Source organism: Schistocerca piceifrons, chromosome X, assembly GCF_021461385.2.
Source record: "Schistocerca piceifrons isolate TAMUIC-IGC-003096 chromosome X, iqSchPice1.1, whole genome shotgun sequence".
NCBI classification, from domain to species: Eukaryota; Metazoa; Arthropoda; class Insecta; order Orthoptera; family Acrididae; genus Schistocerca; species Schistocerca piceifrons.
The window spans coordinates 764,917,639-764,938,329 of NC_060149.1; the positions used below are offsets into that span (position 1 = coordinate 764,917,639).

General features: G+C 39.2%; 1 protein-coding gene across 1 annotated transcript in view; it reads left to right on the top strand.

Moving 5' to 3' along the window:
- The first annotated feature begins 409 nt into the window (after positions 1-409).
- Positions 410-20,691, top strand: part of LOC124723033 — a 247,975-nt gene continuing 227,693 nt past the window's right edge. The window contains exon 1 of the mRNA XM_047248209.1: positions 410-549. Within this exon, the coding sequence (XP_047104165.1) occupies positions 528-549 (22 nt within the window). The 5' untranslated portion in view covers positions 410-527. The remainder of the gene's footprint in view (positions 550-20,691) is intronic.

Genomic DNA, 20,691 nt, shown 5'->3' on the forward strand with positions numbered 1-20,691 from the left:
TCTCATACATGATGTTCAATAGTTTAACACAAAACTTCTTTTTTTAAATACGTTAATAGAAATAATTTACTTTAACAGCCACTATGTTAGTTAAAGGTTAAACGTGAAATATTTGCCGCTAGCTCCAGTACAACCAGAATCTAACATACTTGTTAGACTGTGGTATAACTGGCGATGAGAATACACATACAGGAATGTTAGTCGTTAGTGTGGACTGGACTAGGATGTAAACAACGAACATTGTTGCAAACATTTTTTTAGACCTTTTCGAAAACGATGTTGGGCCCAGAAACATGTTTTTAACCGCAATGTAAACGCACCTGTAACATTTAAATCACTTGGTACGAACATTTTTGTTTGGTCGACGACTTCGTCTGTTTCGATTATCGATTACGACGCTTATGTATTTGTTGTTCCTACAAGATTTGATTTGGGCGCGAAGTCGGTGGAAGTTTATATAGAAAAGGAAGCTGTTATTGTGGTTTTGTAGTGATTTGTGTGTTTGTTTTTAATGCACTCGGATAAATATGAGTAAGGATGATTGGATCAGTAAGTAAATAAATTAAAATATGTACTTTATGCTTTAACCGTTGTGCTTAGCCGGCCATTCTGTGTCGGGGAATTTCAGGCTTATTTTTAATGTTATTTTTTGTTTTACTACAACATTTATTTTCCTTAGTGACATTGGATACCATTGTGATTTTTAGGAGCCAGATAGAACAGAACATCTACATGATTATGACTGTTTTGTGATTTTGTATTGTAAGCGACGCCATCGAGACTACGAACATAGTGGCCAGCCTGATTTATTTCTTATTCCCTGTTTATTGATCGTGGAACTACCCGACAATTTGTCTGCGCGTCTGTTTATTATTTAGGCCGTTCAGTTTATCACTGATTTTCGTTCAGTTCATTGTAGGCCATCTTTGTTTAAGTTTACTAAATATTCATAAAATTATATAGGAAAGCAGCTTTTCCTGTTAACACGCCTAATGTTGTAAGAAAATATTGTGATAAGGCCATGTTGTATTTTGCCACCAATTTTCTAGTGTGTTGTAGATGGGCACCGTTACACCGTGGGAAAGAATAGAGAATAATATATTATAAAAATCAGATCACGAAATGACAAGCCCCACTGGTAAGTGTGCAGGGGAAAAGCTGAGCACATATCCTCAAGACATATTGATATTTATTGTGGCATGTCTTGAGGTATTTGTATACATCCCAAGTTGCTATATGATGAAAGTAATGTCAAATGCGTGAAAAAGTGTTTGTCTAAACATTTTAATTGAGTAGAGATTTTTCATTGCCTGTCTGAGGTTTAGGAACATTTGGTTCTGTCGTTGTCTGCTTATTTATTGGTGAGCTGATATAATGACAGATTTGTGGAACAAAGATTAACATGTTATATTTTCCACAATTCATATGTTTCTTGGAAAAAGTGTTGTCATTTATTGTAGTGTTTGTCGTAATTTATTAAAATTTACATTCCATTGTGAATGTATGTGTGTATGACAAGGAGTAGGTCTAATCTGGGAGAACAGGTTCTCATATATTAAAGCTATCGTGTACATAGTGTATGATAAATATGTATAGCACTGTCTAGTGCATTATGTCAGAAATGCTCTGCTTGATATAAACCTTTCAGTTATGTTAGTCTCTTGAGTTGTACCAACGGCTGGCTAGCAAATAATGCACAGGAGTGAGGTATACAAGATTCTTCTTAATTTTCTGGGGGATGGAGCTGGGCATTATTATACACATTGTTTCAAGTTTGCTATATGATGGTCAACATATTGATACAAGATTTACATGGTTGTTCCTTTTCATGTCAGTTTACATTCACCCTGGGCACCTGAAAAGTTTTAAATTTGTCAGTGTTGTAAAATAGTATTATGGGCCCTCTGTCATTATATAATGGTAAGACAGAGATTTAGGAACCAGGTTTTAAAGTGTAATACATTTCCAGGGGCAGATGTGGACTCTGACCACAATCTATTGGTTATGAACTGTAGATTAAAACTGAAGAAACTGCATAAAGGTGGGAATTTAAGGAGATGGGACCTGGATAAATTTAAAGAACCAGAGGTTGTAGAGAGTTTGAGGGAGAGCATTAGGGAACAATTGACAAGAATGGCGGAAAGAAGTACGATACAAAAGAATGGGTAGCTTCAAGAGATGGAATAGTGAAAGCAGCAGAGGATCAAGTAGGTAAAAAGACGAGGGCTAGTAGAAATACTTGGGTAACACCAGAGACATTGAATTTAATTGATGAAAGGAGAAAATATAAAAATGCAGTAAATGAAGTAGGCAAAAAGGAATACAAACATCTGAAAAATGAGATTGACAGGAATTGCAAAATGGCTAAGCAGCGTTGGCTAGAGGACAAATGTAAGGATGTAGAAGCATGTATCACTAGGGGTAAGATAGATACTGCCTACAGGAAAATTAAAGAGACCTTTGGAGAAAAAAGAACCACTTGCATCAATATCAAGAGCTCAGATGGAAACCCAGTTCTAAACAAAGAAGGGAAGGCAGAAAAGTGGAAGTAGTATATAGAGGGTCTATACAAGGACAATATTATGGAAATGGAAGAGGAGGTAGAAGAAGATGAAATGGGAGATATTATACTGCGTGAAGAGTTTGACAGAGCACTGAAAGACCTAAGTCGAAACAAGACCCCGGGTGTAGAGAACATTCCATTAGAACTACTAATAGCCTTGGGCGAGCCAGCCCTGACAAAACTCTACCATATGGTGAGCAAGATGTATGAGACAAGCGAAATACCCTCAGACTTCAAGAAGAATATAATAATTCCATTCCCAAAGAAAGCAGGTGTTGACAGATGTGAAAATTACTGAACTATCAGTTGAATAAGCTACGGCTGCAAAATACTAACACGAATTCTTTACAGATGACTGGAAAAAACTGGTAGAAGCTGACCTCGGGGGAGATCAGTTTGGATTCCGTAGAAATGTTGGAACACGTGAGGCAATACTGACCCTACGTCTTATCTTAGAGAATAGATTAAGGAAAGGCAAACCTACATTTCTAGCATTTGTAGACTTAGAGAAAGCTTTTGACAATGTGGATCGAAATACTCTCTTTCAAATTCTGAAGGTGGCAGGGGTAAAATACTGGGAGCGAAAGGCTATTTACAATTTGTACAGAAACCAGATGGCAGTTACAAGAGTCGAGGGACATGAAAGTGAAGCAGTGGTTTGGAAAGGAGTGAGACAGGGTTTTAGCCTCTCCCCGATGTTACTCAATCTGTATATTGAGCAAGCAGTAAAGGAAACAAAAGAAAAACTCAGAGTAGGTATTAAAATCCATGGAAAAGAAATAAAAGCTTTGAGGTTCGCTGATGACATTGTAATTCTGTCAGAGACTGCAAAGGACGTGGAAGAGCAGCTGAACGGAATGGACAGTGTCTTGAAAGGAGAATATAAGATGAACATCAACAAAAGCAAAACGAGGGTAATGGAATGTAGTCGAATTAAATCGGGTGATGCTGTGGGAATTAGGTTAGGAAATGAGATGCTTAAAGTAGTAAATGAGTTTTGCCATTTGGGAAGCATAATAACTCATGATGGTGGACGTAGAGAGGATATAAAATGTAGACTGGCAATGGCAAGGAAAGTGTTTCTGAAGAAGAGAAATTTGTTAACACCGAGTATAGATTTAAGTGTCAGGAAGTTGTTTCTGAAAGTATTTGTATGGAGTGTAACCATGTATGGAAGTGAAACGTGGACGATAAATAGTTTAGACAAGAAAAGAATAGAAGCTTTCGAAATGTGGTGCTACAGAAGACAGCTGAAGATTAGATGGGTAGATCACATAACTAATGAGGAGGTATTGAATAGAATTGGGGAGGAGAGAAATTTGTGGCACAACTTGACTAGAAGAAGTGATCGGTTGGTAGGACGTATTCTGAGGCATCAAGGGATCACCAATTTAGTATTGGAGGACAGTATGGAGGGTAGAAATCGTAGAGGGAGACCAAGAGATGAATACACTAAACAGATTCAGAAGGATGTAGGTTGCAGTAGGTTCTGGGAGATGAAAGAGCTTGCAGAGGATAGAGTAGCATGGAGAGCTGCATCAAACCAGTCTCTGGACTGAAGACCACAACAAATCTGTATTTACGCCAGTGACATTGCATTTATTTGTGTACAGTCTCAGTTGTCAGTTCCATCACCAGTTATTTATATTTATCAAGGCTTGCTGAACTTCACGGGATAAGTCAGCGTCAGTTCAATGTGGAAAAGCAACATTTTTAGTCTGACCATGTCAGATTTCTGTCAAAATTGGTGCATCCAATGATGCAGGTAAGAGATGGAAAATTACCAATTTGCACAGGTATATGACAATTGCGAAGAAAGTTACAGGTCTGCAAAGTTTGGAAATTGGGTGAAATGTACGTATTCATCTGTCTCAACATAAAAGATGATAATTCTTGTTCTAAATCAGGTACAGCACTAAAACTTGGGGTCAAGAGGAGTGTTCGGTAAGAGTCGATGGCTTTGGCTGATGACATAATGTTTTTGTTTGTTGTCACGTCATCTTACGGCTCATATATTCTCAGTTTTGTAGTTGGTTGGAGAAGCCAACGAATTTGGGGGGGGGGGGGTCGCTGTTTGTGGTGACACATTGATATGTTGCTTAGTCGGAGGTATAGGGTAGGTTGGATGGTAACAGTTTGGTTGTGAGTTTGCAAAGCCAGTGATTGTGATATTGAAAAAACCTAGTTGTGGTGACAGACTGATTAGTAGCTTAGCTCAGTTGAAAAAAAATCGATAACATCACATTATATTGGCCACAGTGTGAATGGCACTTATTGTATGTTTCCTGTGTCACCGGTCAAGGCCAACGACTTCTATCAAACATTCTCTATTGCCTGAAACTTCTATCATTGAAAAACTGATGAATAGTACTTTGTATTGATATGCAATGTGGTGGGTATATAAGAAGTTTCACATTGAGGGTAACTGATCTTACCATTTGATCTTGAATATATTGCATTGCTTTAATATGCTGCTGTAAACATGGTAAATATCAAGATGGCACACCAAAGGCATCATGCCCAATAATTTGTCAGCATCGGTACTCTACCATGCAGAAGGCACACATGAGTATGGATCACAAATTATTAAAAAATAAAATTAACAAGGTAATGTTGTAAAAATGTTTTATGTTATTGTAGTCATACTAAGAACCATTCATGGTGTGGCTTCATTGAAAGGACTATAAAAAGTGGTTGTCTCTAATTTGACAAGTCGCCAATTTAATTGTTACCATTCACCAGATCTGATGCAGTGAGAGAGTGTCCTCCCAGTTGGTGTCACTAGATTCAGTCTTGTGAGACTGTCACATCTGATAACACAAAATGCTCAAGTATGCACAGAAAAGTAAAGGTTAGCTTATTTCATCAAAATATTTGAGAACTGATTAATGCAGTAGAAGAGCTTCTTGTCTGTTTGCAAAATTTAGAGGTAGAGGTGTTGGCCAACTACTGCAGGAAAATCTAGGTCTAGAGTACCAGGTCACAAACTTTTTCAAGCCTAGTACAGATGTGGGTCAGGTAACAGAGGGTGTGGGTTCTTTATGCAAAGATTTCACAAAGGAGGATGCCGTGGTTATAGTGGGTTGTCCGGGAAATAGCATTTACAGAGACTCTGAATATTCCATAGAGAGTGACCTGGTGAAGATAGCATCAGCAACGAAGCATACGAGTGTGGGATTTGTGTCTGTGTTGAGACGCCATGATCGGCCTCATTTGAACTCTTCGGTCGGGAGGGTGAATTTGGAGTTGGAGTGGCTGCTTAGGATGGATATAGGGTCCCATATTGGTTTGATTCCTGTGGATACTATTGATAGGTGGCACTACACTAGGCATGGCCTTCACCTCAGTAGGAAAGGGAAGGGAAAACTGTCTGGATTGATTGGAGAAAACTTAAGGGGGACACTGTCACAAGTGGTAAAATACTAGTGGTCACAGATGTCAGAGGGATGCCTTTTTTAGGATAGGGAAGGGGAAAGAAATAGTTTTAAGAGAGATTGGCAGACACACACAATTTGAGAAAACAGATAAACAGGAGTCAGATTTTAAGCATACAGCCTCCATTTAAACAGTGTTTAACAGGAAGTAATCAGAAACTGCCAGTTCATCTTCGCCAAAGCAGTTATAGTCCCATTAGTATGCAGTATCAGTAATCTTTATTACACCAGAACATTCTGGGACTCAGAAATAAAGTTGATGGACTACTCATTTGTATTGATGAAATGAATTCATCTAACCAAATTGATGTAATCTACATCTCTGAACATCAAGTGACCACTGGTATAGAAATGTTAGACATTTCAGGATTTAAGCTAGCTTCCTGCTTCTACAGAGTAGATATGGATGGAGGAGAAGTTGCCACATTTATTAAAAACTGCCATAAATTCAAGAACATTGACATTAATAAATTCTGTTTAGAGCAGCATCTAGAAGCATGTGCAACAGAAGTAGTGTTCCATAACAGACCCTATATAATAGTAACTATTTACTGAGCACCCGCAGGAAATTATAATCTATTCATAAATCATCTAGCAGCTCTTTTGGGTTATTTAACAGGAAGAAACAAAGAAATTTTGATTGCTGGTGACTTTAATACAGATTTTCTAATGCAATCTTCCAGTAAACATTTACTGCAGTTAGTAATGTTGTCTTTCAATCTAACTCACACTGTAAACTTTCCAACTAGGATCACTAAATCCTCAAGGACAGCCATTGATAACATCAAAGGAACAATATCATGACATGCAGTTCCTTGTTTTAGATGTAAATTCTAAGCAGATTATCAAGACTGCTAAATCTGAGTACAGGAGAGTAGTCAATCAACCAAAAATTGAGTGTTTTAGAAAACTGCTCAAAGATATGAACTGGGAAGGTGTTTATAGTGCTCATGACATGAATGAAAAATGTAACACATTCATGAACAATGTCAGTACAATGGAACTTCCTGGCAGATTAAAACTGTGTGCCGGACCGAGACTCGAACTCGGGACCTTTGCTTTTCGCGGGCAAGTGCTGTACCGACTGAGCTACCCAAGCACGACTCACGCCCCATCCTCACAACTTTACTTCTGCCAGTACCTCGTCTCCTACCTTCCAAACTTTACAGAAGCTCTCCTGCGAACCTTGCAGAACTAGCACTCCTGAAAGAATTGATATTGCAGAGACATGGCTTAGCCACAGCCTGGGGGATGAGATTTTCACTCTGCAGCAGAGTGTGCGCTGATATGAAACTTCCTGGCAGATTAGCACTTGCCCGCGAAAGGCAAAGGTCCCAAGTTCGAGTCTCGGTCTGGCACACAGTTTTAATCTGCCAGGAAGTTTCATATCAGCGCACACTCCGTTGCAGAGTGAAAATCTCATTCTGGAATGTCAGTACAATGTTTGAAAACTGTTTTCTTCTAAAGGTTACTCAAATCAAACAGAAGTCTATAATAACCATGGATTACACAAGGAATAAAGATTTCCTGTAAGACAAAAAGGAAAATGTATCTGTCGACCAAGAATAGCTCCAATGCTGATGATTTAGCTAAATACAAAGAATACTGTAAAATATTAAAAAAAATGTAATTCAGACGTCTAAACAAATGCACTATGAGAAGAAGATAACAATGTCAGGGAACAAAATAAAAACAATATGGGATATAGTGAAAGAGGAGACTGGTAGAACCAGAAAGGAACGGGAGCAAATAGCATTAAGAGTAGATGACACATTAGTAACCGATGGGCATAGTGTGGCAAATCTATTTAACAAGTACTTTATATCCATTACTGATAGAATGGGATTGTCAGGATCAGTAAATAATGCCCTTGAATATCTGAAACTAGCCTTTACAAATAGCTTCAGGTACATGAAAATGTCACTCACTTCACCAGAAGAAATAACTTCCATAATAAAATCTTTAAAAACAAAGCATTCTAGTGGTTACGATGAAATACCAACAAAGTTAATTAAGGCATGTTCTTTTGAGTTTAGTACAATTCTAAGTTACTTGTGTAACCAGTCAATTATAACTGGGACATTCCCTGACTGGCTAAAATATGCAGATGTTAAGCCTCTATTCAAGAAAGGGGATAAAGAGATACCATCAAACTACAGACCAATTTCACTTTTGCCAGCATTCTCAAAAATTGTAGAAAAAGTAATGTTCAGGCAGCTTCTCAACCATCTGACCACAAATAACATATTATCAAGAACACAGTTTGGATTTCTAAAGGGTTCTGATATCGAGAAGGCTATTTACACCTACAGGTAAAATGTACTTAATTCATTAAATAACAAATTACAAGCAGCAGTTATTTTCTGTGGTTTGCCAAAGGCATTTGATTGTGTGAACCACAACATCCTTTTAAATAAATTAGAATTCTATGATGTCACGGGCAGTGCTGCAAAATGGTTCAAGTAATACCTCGCTAACAGGAACAAAGAATGTCAGTGCAAGGGACTAATGAATTAAGTCATCAGTCATCATCAGAATGGGAAGAAATTACATGTGGTGTCCCACAAGGATCCATCTTAGGGCCATTGCTGTTTCTTTTGTACATTAATGATCTCTCATCAGTTACACTGCCAGAAGCAGAGTTCATTTTGTTTGCAGATGACACAAGTATTGCAATAAATAGTATGTAGAGTGTAGTTCTAGAAGGATCTGCTAATGATATTTTCATGAATATTAATAAATGGTTTAAAGCCAACTCACTGATATTAAACTTCGAAAAGACTCACTATATGCAATTCAGAACCTGTAAGAGGTTTCCACCCAGCATATGCATAAAGTATGAAGAAGAAATTCCTGGGATTTCAACTTGATAATAAATTTAGTTGGGATGAGCACACCACAGAACTGCAGAAACGCCTTAACAAATCTGTATTTACAATTCGAGTGTTAGCTGACATAGGCGACATAAAAATGAAAAAGCTTGCATACTTTGCCTACTTTCATTCCATAATGTCATATGGTATAATATTTTGGGGTAACTCGTCAAGTCAAACAAAAGTTTTCAGATTCCAAAAGCATGTAATATCTATTATTTGTCAAGTAAATTCATGGATGTCCTGTAGAAACCTCTTCAAAGAACTGGGTATACTAACTACTGCCTCTCAGTATATTTACTCCTTAATGAAATTTGTCCGAAATAATACAGGGTGATTCAAAAAGAATACCACAACTTTAAAAATGTGTATTTAATGAAAGAAACATAATATAACCTTCTGTTATACATCATTACAAAGAGTATTTAAAAAGGTTTTTTTTTCACTCAAAAACAAGTTCAGAGATGTTCAATATGACCCCCTCCAGACACATGAGCAATATCAACCCGATACTCCAACTCGTTCCACACTCTCTGTAGCATATCAGGCGTAACAGTTTGGATAGCTGCTGTTATTTCTCGTTTCAAATCATCAATGGTGGCTGGGAGAGGTGGCCGAAACACCATATCCTTAACATACCCCCATAAGAAAAAATCGCAGGGGGTAAGATCAGGGCTTCTTGGAGGCCAGTGATGAAGTGCTCTGTCACGGGCTGCCTGGCGGCCGATCCATCGCCTCGGGTAGTTGACGTTCTCTGTAAACTGTTTATACCAACATTTAATACACCACCTATCAGGAGGTTTAACACCATACTTCGTTCGAAATGCACGCTGAACAACTGTCGTCGATTCACTTCTGCCGTACTCAATAACACAAAAAGCTTTCTGTTGAGCGGTCGCCATCTTAGCATCAACTGACGCTGACGCCTAGTCAACAGCGCCTCAAGCGAACAAATGTACAACTAAATGAAACTTTATAGCTCCCTTAATTCGCCGACAGATAGTGCTTAGCTCTGCCTTTTGTCGTTGCAGAGTTTTAAATTCCTAAAGTTGTGGTATTCTTTTTGAATCATCCTGTATATCTCTTTTTCCAACAAACAGCTCAGTTCATACATACAATACCGGGAACAAAAATGATCTGCACAAGGACTTAAAAGCACTTACTTTAGTTCAAAAAGGGGTCCACTACTCATGAACACTTATCTTCAATAATTTGCCAGCAAACATAAAAAATTTAGTTACAAATAAAAATCAGTTTAAAAGGAGCGAAAGACTTACTATTGGCCAACTCCTACTCCATTGATGAATCTTTGAATAGAAACAAATGATGTATTGTATATATTCATACTATTAGTATTGTTATTTCAGCTTTTTTTTCTTTTTTTAAAAAAATTACATGTTCCACATCCACAAGGATCTCCTCAGCACAGATCTGTGGAACGAAAAACTAATCTAATCTCATCTAATAGAGCTCTGAAAAGGTAGACATCCTGTGCCCATCTGAGCACCACATAACTACAGGGTTATATAAGCTACACACACTCTAGCAGCATACTCATTGAATTGAATTTTATTTGATCTTGTATGATTACATGTTGTACAGTGAACTACATGTAATATAGGACATGTCAAAAATACAAAAACCTTCATTATCACATACTTCCTAACTATTCTGACATCATTGATTATAATTAACAATATTTACAAATTTAATGTGAGCAGTATTCACCAACACTGTAGTACTACTTTTCCACCAGATAGTCTTCTTCCAGAACAAATATGGAGATAAGAGGAATTGTTACCTATATTAAGATGAAACAAGAGTTTAAAAATATTGAAACAAGTAAATTTTGTTGTGGTCATCACAAGGAGTGTGTGCTTGTGAATCAGTAGTGAAAAATAATTCACTTTTAATTGTAACTGTATATACATCTTTACTACGAAATAGTGAACTGTATATGAGGAGTCTGGATACCTTAGTGTGCTATCTGTCCAACACCAGCAAGAATAGTCTGTGGTGACTTCAATGTAGATTTTTGAAAGGATTCTGATAGCAGAAATGATCTGGAAGCCTTATTTTTTCCTACTATTTGATCTCAGTTACTAACTTTCCAACACTGGTGGATAAAGACAGTAGAACACTAATTGATAAAATGTTCTTTGGTGAACCCCAGGGCTGGAAAATAGCTGTTTACCCAGTAACAAATGCTATCTTTGATCAGGATGCACAGTTAGGTAGGACAAATAACGTAGTACCTTACAGTATGGATACTCCTCAGTGGAAATCAGAATAATTGATGACTCCAGGACAGATGTTTTCAAGAATAGTTTACAAGAGATGACCTGAGATGAAATTTACACCGAACCAAATAGTAGCGTAAAATGTAATATATTCCATGCTAAATTCATATAATTATTTGAAAATACCTTTCCCCATGATAATCAGGAAGGACATCAAACAGTGATCACTACAGGGTTTAAAGTATCTTGTGAAAGAAAAATGGAAATGTATCGGTTGGCAAGAACAAGTAGAGATTCTGCAGTAGTTGCACACTACAAAAACTACTGAGAATTACCAAGAAAGTGATTAAAAATTCAAGGAACATGCACATAATGTCAGAAATCAGTAATTCTGGCAACAGGTAAGGCTATATATGGAATGCAGTGAAACGAGAGGCGGGACAACAGGGGGGGGGGGGGGGGGGAACCTATTGAACTGAATACTGAATGGAAGGGCTACAAATGATGAGTCACAGTTGGCAGATGCATTCAGTAATCTTGTCTTAAATGTGGTAGGTAGCATAGGGACAAACAGGTCAATAGAAAAATCACTGCAGTATGTTGAAAAAGTAACTCTTGTAAAATTCAATTGTATAAATGTATCACCAATTTCCCCTTCTGAAATTAAGAAAATTATACATTCTCCCAAAATCGAAAGCAGGTGTGGCTAATCTCTTTGCTGCCCCTGCAGCCTCATCACAAAGTCCTTTACCGTAGTTAACCAACACTTGTATGTAATTTCGTCAATGTAGTTTGTACCATACTGTTCAAGCAGATAGTCAGTCTTGAAAAACTTGGACAGTAGGGACATGCACCGAAAAAACATGCTGGCAGCGCAGGATTGCATGTTACAAATGCTACACAGTGTTTTTATGATGGTTATGTGAGTTCCTCACACTTGGTATTTCAATTTACACCCTTCAACCATTGACTTAAAATTCTGGTGTGACACGCACACAATTGGAATAGGCAAGAACACGGTGCTTTGGCTGCAACTCGCAGAATTTGAGTCTCCAATATTCACATATGGGCACGTATCTTTGAAATATGCATACAATTCCTTAAGATTGTGCAATCATAGCTGCTTATACTTATGTATTCAAATTCCAGTTTCTTTCACAGACCAAGTCTTTTTCCCCCTGGTACCACACAGCTTACATTATGATAACAGTGAAATCATGTTCACATTGAACAGTTTTTTCACTTATCGATTTGGTGTGACTAATATATGGATCGCACACTTTTACTTTGCCCTTGAGTGGTGGAAGCTTGTGATCAGCTCATAGCACATTGGCTGCTGAGACAAGCTCCGCCTCCTCCTCACCCCAGAGTAGCCAGCTCATAGCATATAAAAGAAACAAATAGTTAATGGATAAATGTGTTATAGAAGTTGATGGCAATATGCTAGAAGAACGATGTACAGCCTCTTCCCTCATTTTTGTAAAGAACATTAACATTCACTGTGCATAACAGCGCACACAGATCAACGTTGTATTCGTAGTGGCTACTTGGTGTGCAATAATGTTACGGTACATAGCGAAGTTTGGCAACGAGTGTAAACGTTCTGGAGCACCATGATGTGAGCTGACTTCCACCGATCACAGAGGGGCCAAGTAAAAGTGTGTGACCAGTACCATGTTCTGCTATTAACTGTTTTGCTCTTCGTGCCATGTAATCTGAAGTGGAAAAACCTTTCATGGTTTTCCTTATACTCCTGCTCTTTGGGAGTACTGTCAAAATTTGTATTTTGTCACACGTACATTCTGTATCATCAAAGATGTCTTCCAGTTGGGCTATGATTTCTCTTTCTCCATTTCTTTCACTATTTTATTTTTCCAGCTGTGTCACATAAGTATGCTTCAACACTGAGGCAACCTTTTTCATTTTTTGCTTTGGGTACTACTTTCATGTTGAGGCCTCTCTTTCTTCACAGGAAATTCACCTAAAAACTGAAGGCTAGTGTTTAAGGAATCCAGTGCCAATGCTATGTTATCTTCACTTAACAATTCTTCTGGAGGTTACTAGCACAATTGAGCCAACACTTGCAGGAGTTGATGAGTTTTGTCATATATGCTTTCTAAATTTGCTAGCAATACATTAGGACACGTTTACCATCCACACCTAAATATTCATCCAATGCTTCTTCTTTTTTGGGTTAGATTAACAACATACTTTTTAAATAGGTACTGATGTGTAAGTATGGCCCAGAACCTAAATTTTGCTGTAGTACACTCTTAGCAATGTCAATGCAAATTTTGTTGTTTGTTGATTTTTACTCACAACACACTTTTTAAAGATGTATTGATTTGTAACTAGTCCCTTAATGCCGGGCATCGTGAATTTGCATCATACCAGTGTGACTCTAATGAGTGTAAGGTTAACTGTTATAGAGTGCAAGTGCCAGTAGGTAAATTGTACATGAAATTACCAACGCTTTTGAAATGTGCTGCTAGCATGTTTTGGATACTTCCCGGCCGACATAAATTTTTATTTTTTCTTACATGAAGAGATTCATTCAAGCATGAAGAGGTTAATGTCCTGAACCTGAAAATAGTGAAAAGCAATACATTTTTCTGAGTTATCACATTTGCCTGAGCTGGTCAAATATTTCTTTCACGTGACTCAGATTCTATAACCAACATAAAGAACAACAATTGCCAAGACTACAGATTACGATATTTTCAAAAGGTGGGCATAAAGTTCCCCATCTCCTCCCCTGTCCCCTTGGTATTGTGAGGGTTAAGAATAAGCATCAGATTGGAATGAAATCCACCAAAGACTGGAATGGGAATCAGAACAATGTGGAGTAGACTAAAGTCACTGAAGCAGTGAATCAGCACCAAGGGCAAGTGTAAATCAAATCCTGATTACATCTACATATATACTCTCCTAGCCACCAAGTGGTGTGTGGCGGAGGGCACAATTCGCGCCAAAGTCATATTTCCCCCCCTCTGTTCCACTCGCGGATCGCGTGAGGGAAAAACGACTGTCTGAACGCCTCAGTATGAGCTGTAAGTTTCCTTATTTTTGAAAGGTGATCATTGTGCGATTTGAAAATTGGTGGTAATAATATATATGCTGTACGTCCTCGGTGAAGATCGGATTTCGGAATTTAGTGAGCAACCCCTTCCGTTTGTTGCGCCGTTTATCTGCAAGTGTGTCCCACTTCAAACTTTCTATGAGATTTGTAACTCTCTCGCAATGGCTAAATGTACCAGTCACGAATCTTGCAGCTCTTTTTTGGACCTTCTCAATCTCTTGAATCAGACCCAACTGGTAAGGGTCCCATACAGACAAACAGGACTCTAAGACTGGACGAACTAATGTATTGTAAGCAATTTTCTTTGTTGAAGGACTGCATCGCTTCAGGATTCTGCCAATAAACCGCAATCTGGAGTTTGTCTTACCCGTTACTTGTGTAATCTGATCATTCCATTTGAGATCATTTCGAATAGTCACACATACAAAGATACTTGATGGATGTTACTGCTTCCAAATACTGGGCATTTATTTTGTACTCGTACATTAATGGCGATTTTCGCCTTGTTATACGCAGTATGTTACACTTACGAATATTGAGAGGTAACTGCCAGTCATTACACCACACATTTATTTTCAGCAAATCCTCATTGATTTGTTCACAACTTTCGTGCGATACTACTTTCCTATAGACTGCAGCAACATCGGCAAACAGTCTGAGGCCACTGTCAATACCATCAACTAGATTTTTTACGTAAATCGTAAAAAGCAGCAGACCTCTTATGCTGCCCTGGGGCACACCTGAAGTTACGCTTGTTTCTGTTGAAGTCAACCCGTTCAGGACGACATACTGCTCCCTGTCTGTTAGAAAACTTCCTATCCAACTGCATATGTCATCGGATAGACTGTAAGTGTGCACTTTTTGGAGCAAGCAACAGTGCGGAACTGAGTCGAACGCCTTTCGAAAGTTGAGAAATATGGCATCAACCTGGGAGCCGGTATCTAGAGCCTGTTGTATATTATGCACAAAGAGGGCCAGCTGTGTCTCGCATGACCGCTGTTTCTTAAAACCGTGCTGGTTTCTGCAGATGATCTTCTCAGAGTCTAGAAAGGTCGTTATGTCTGAACACAAAATATTTTCCATTATTCTATAATAAATCGATGTCAGTGAAATTGACCGGTAATTATGTGCATCTGATTTACTACCCTTTTTATAGATTGCTATGACCTGGGCCTACATCCAGTCCTGTGAAATTTTCTGCTGTTCCAATGATCTCTGATAGATGATGGACAAGAATGGTGCTATATTTGTAGCATAGTCAATGTAAAATCTTATGGGGATACCGTCTGGGCCAGATGCATTCCTGGCGTCTGAAGATCTTAACTGTTTTACAATCCCAGGTACACTAAACACCATGTCAGCCATCCTTGCAGTTGTTCGATTATTGAAAGGGGGAATGGTGCTGCAGTCCTCTACCGTAAACAAGTTTTTGAAAGGTAGGTTTAGAATTTTGTACTGTCAGCAAGAGAAGGTATTGAATGATTTGTAGCGTTCATAGATTTTACGTATGACTATAATTTTTTGGGGTTATTTTTAGAATCTGCAGATAAAACATTGCTTTCAAATTAGTTAAAAGAATCTCTCATTGTCCTTCTGACAAGCTGCTTTCATTTCTCATAATTAGTGTTTGTCAGCGGAGCAGTGACTACATTTAAAATGGCTGTGCCAAATTCTCTGCTTTCTCAGCAACTTCCTAATATGTTTGTTGTACCGAGGTGGATCCTTTCCCTCCCCTATATTTTTGCTAGGCACATACTTCTCTAGCACGTGGTGGACAATACCTTTAAATTTCGACCAAAGATGCTCAATGTCTTTGTGTCCCGCGATGAATGCTTGGAGCTGACTGTGAAGGTATTCATTAATGACACTTTTATTTGCTTTCCCAAACAAGAAAACTCTACGCCCCCCCCCCCCCCCCCCCCCACTGACATAGAAGCCACGACGACATTATGGTCACTAATACCTTCATCTAGATTAACTTCTTCAAAAAGATCAGGTCTGTTTGTCGCCAAGATATCTAATATGTTGCCATCTCCAGTTGGTTTTCCAACCAATTGCTCAATGCTCAAAGTTGTATATTGAGAGCACTCCTAGTATAACTTCACACGAGTCTTTGCGTCTGCCCCCTGTGATAAACGTGTAATTTTCCCAGTCAATGGATGCCAGATTAAAGTCTCCACATATGACTAATGAATAATTTGGATATCTACTTCCTATGTACTCAAGACTTTCCCTGAAACGTTCTGTGACGTTTTTTGCGGATGCTGGTGGTCTATAAAAACATCCTAATACAATGGTCATTCCTTGTCTGATTGACAGCTTTATCCAGACCATTTCACAGTCTGACCCAGTATGGATCTCAACTGCGTTTAAACAGCTTTTAACTACAATGAACACATCACCTCCCGTAGCATCAGTCCTATCCTTCCTAAACATTGTCCAATCCGAGTTCAAAATTTCACAGCTTTTTATGGTTGGTTTCAACTTGCTTTTGGTACCTAATACAATATTGGGATTGCTACTGTTTATTTCGGAGAGTAACTTGGGGATCTTGCTACAGTCACTTCCACAATTTACTAACAGGAGATTAAGCATATTTAAATGCTTTGGAATGACCTGTTTAGGCGAACTAACAATTTTTGCAGTTGGCACACCCACATCAGTGACATGAACTGTTAATTTTTCAGGCCAACGGTTTCTTTCCTGTGGGGAGGAACCTAATCTACAAAGTCCCTATGTGCACGTCACAAGTACTGTGCTATCCATGTAACTGCTTCCTGTGTGTAGTGCACCCCTGATCTGTTGAGGGGCAGCCTACAACCTTCCACCCCATTGCGTAGGTTGAGGAGTCTAAACCATTTTCGTCACAGAGTCGATGTAGCCTCTCGTTTAGATTCTCCACTCGACTCCAAACCAGAGGACCCCGGTCCATCCTGGGTACAATGCTGCAGATCATCAGCTTGGCTTCCACTCCTTGAGAGATGGAGTTCGCCTTCGCCAATTTAGCCAGCCATCGAAAGAACCCAAGGATTTCCTCGGAACCCTGACGACAGGCATCATTGGTGCCAACATGTGCAACAATCTGCAGCTGGCTGCACCCCGCATGCTTGATAACTGCTGGAAGAGCCTGTTGCACATCCTGGACAAGGCCCCCTGGTAAGCACACAAAGTGAATGTTGGACTTCTCCCCCGCCCTAGCTGCTATGTTCCTGAGGGGCTCCATGACCTGCCTAACATTGAAGCTCCCAATAACTAACAAACCCCTACCCCCACGTGCCTGTCCGGAACTTGCTGAAGGAGCGGCCACTATCCTGGCAGAAGGTGCATTCTGATCCGGCTCAGCCTCCCTCCCAGCATCAGATAGCACACTGAATCTATTAGCAAAGTGCATGGGATTTGGCAGGAGCCTGCATCTCCCATGCAGCCTTCGCCTTGAGGCTCGAGACCTCGACACAGTCTGCCACCCAAACTGAGGTTGGCTCAGTGACAGAGAGCTGTGACACAAATACGAACTCTAATTTGTAGGAACCAATGGGCTTTTACAGGACACGGTGACTAAAGCCCACAACAAGCTAAGGAATTTAAGCAGACGGCGAGGTGAGTTTTAGCTTTCTGCTAACTAAACTGTATGTAAGAAGGACTCAGAAGTTGTATTGTAACACTGATTTACTCAGATATTGTAGTGTAATACTAATTTACCACATATTTTACGTTTGCTTGACTGTTAACGGTCGCAGGTTGAGCTAGTCAAATGTATACAAGTGAGGTTAGAATTCACTGTCAGTATCACTATTCCTAATAAAATGTATAAAAAGTACTATCTTCAATGTATCGAGTCTAAATGACACTAATAATTGCAAATACTGAGTTTTGTGCAGTGAATTAATTGATAATCCCGCTTATTTAACGTCAGTTAAGAATGTAAACAAACGTTTGCGTACTCGCAGAACTGTCCATGGTACAGGCAAGTGACCATTCAAATTTGGTACACCTCTTACATATAGGAAGGTTTGATCTCACAGTTATTTATTAAGCGTTACGGGTATCAAAATTTCATCATCTGATTGAAGCTGTGGAATAAAGTGTACAAGGAGATTGACAGTAACAAATATGTACATAATAATATAAGTATGCATCTTACAAGAAAACTCGCCATTGCGTCCCTCTCAGATTCAGTGGTAATATGGCACATCGGATAGCCTGTCAAAAACTGAACACAGATCAGGCATGAAACCAGGAAGAAGATGTATTGAACTGTGAAAAAAGAAGCAAAATAGAAACAATGAATGATCCAAGCTCAAGATGTGCAACACCGTGCAGACGATAGTAGCCACAGTCTTGTGGTTACATGGTCATGGTGGTGGACTGCGAATGGGGAGATCCGTGTTCAGTTCTCCCTTGAGCCGCATTTTGTTTTTTTTTTTCTCTTCACAAAATTATGAACTGTCCATCCAGTGGTTGACACGTCTGCTCACTATATTCAAATTTGTGTCATTGTCAAGTATCATGTCCGTTTGCAACAGCGGCGTGTAAGGAAGGGACCTCCAGGTGTACGTACCTTCTATTTTTTCTACACAAGTACCAGATGTTATGACTCATGCATTCTGGTTTGGAAGTTTTGATGATTGAATTCCTTTGTTGTAACATAGTTCATTGAATTCCTTTGTTGTAACATAGTTCACACTTGTCAGTGGTACTCTCCCGAAAGTCCCTAAAATACTTCATATATGTCCAGTTGATGTGACAGATTATCATGTATGTGGATCCAGAAAGCTTTCTCTCAGTCTCACTCGACAAGATGGTGGTTCAAGTGTGTCACAAACAAGCTTACGCTCTTGAAGTCTTCAGGTGGCTTCAGGCTGGTCACACACATGCGGGAAGGTTAGCCCCCCTGTTGTGTTTCCCTTGAAAGTGCAGGTTTAAGTGAGCTGAAAGTGAGTCCCCTTTGTCCCTTATAAACCTTTACAGCCAGGTGTGTCTGTTGTTTATGATAACAATACCCACAACCCGGTGTGGGGGGAGCAGCGACTCCAATAGCAGATGTGAGCACTTGCTCGAATTTCAACTAGAGAGTAATTTGGAAACTTTGAATAACGTGTAAGGAGCATACCTTCATGAACAGAAGAAGGGCAGAAATAACTGACATTACTTTTGGGCCCACTGTAATGGATAGTTACGTCAAACAGTGGCATGTGGTGATGGAGCCATGCCTATCTGACCACATGTATATTAAGTTTGAGGTTGGAACGGGTGTTAACAGACCATGGTCTGTAGGAATCTAAGGAAAACAGACTGGGACTCACTTGGAGAAGCCTAAACACATGTTTATCTGAAGTCAGAAGTCTGGTAAAGAACCCAGTAGATTTTGAGGAAATGACAGATGCAGTGACATCTGTCATTGCGACCTTATATTTAGAAAACTGCCCAATCATCAAGAAATACACAATCTGGAATCGCAAAGGATAACACCAACCAGTAGTCAGTCCTTGAGAGGCAATGGTTTACAGATAATCAAAGAGGAAACTGAGAATCTGTCAGAGAATATTAATTTTAAAAAATCCTGTGGGTGTTGGGCATGTTTCAATTATTCAACTCATCAGGTCCATGTGGTATCTATCCAGCTACAAGCTGAAGTAATTAGACGGTTTAGAGTCTGCCTAACAGCAGGAATCGTTCCTAATGCTTGGAGGTCAGTGAGGGCTGTTTTCATTCTGAATCCAGGGAGAACTGATCATATCAAGACCAAGGATATGAGACTGATCAGGCTTTCCTCTTTCTTCTAAAACCATTAGAGAAAGTGGTTAATGTGCACATTAGAGAGAAGAGGTTAAGTGAGGTTCTTCTGCATGTAAACCAACACACAAATCAACAAGGTAAATCATGTGAAACACCACTCCACCAACTTAGTAATACTTTGGAAATTTGCTAGCAGTGGAACAGCAGCACAGTGTACACTGAACATTATGGAAAACTGGTGCAGAAAACAGGGTCTACAGGTCAGTCCCAAGAAAACTGTTGTAGTGAGGAATTGTATCCAGCACATATGCTGTGATCTCAAGGTCCTTGATGAAACTCTACCCGTAGAGGCGGTAGTGAAGTATGTGGGAATAACCCTGGATGTGAAATGACCGTGGACCCTTCATATGAAGGACATATGTTTCAAGGCAAAAGCTACCCTTACGAGCAGCATAAGGGCCTGTGATAAAAACTGGGGCCTAAACCTCAGCAGCATTTACTGGATATATACAACTATAATAAGACCTTTGATAATATTTGGGGCTACAGTACGGCAGTATGAAGTAGAATAGGAGATGGCTGCTAAAGAGCTTGGCAAGATGCAGAGATTACTTGCTCATAAAGAGCAAAATTAGCAGGACATTCACTGCTGGGATGGAGACCCTGCTGGACATGTCCTCCATTACACCTTTGGCTTACAATGGAGGCACCACTTAAAAACTGGAAATAAGTGGATTTGTTTAGGATATCCAGAATCTCACACCAA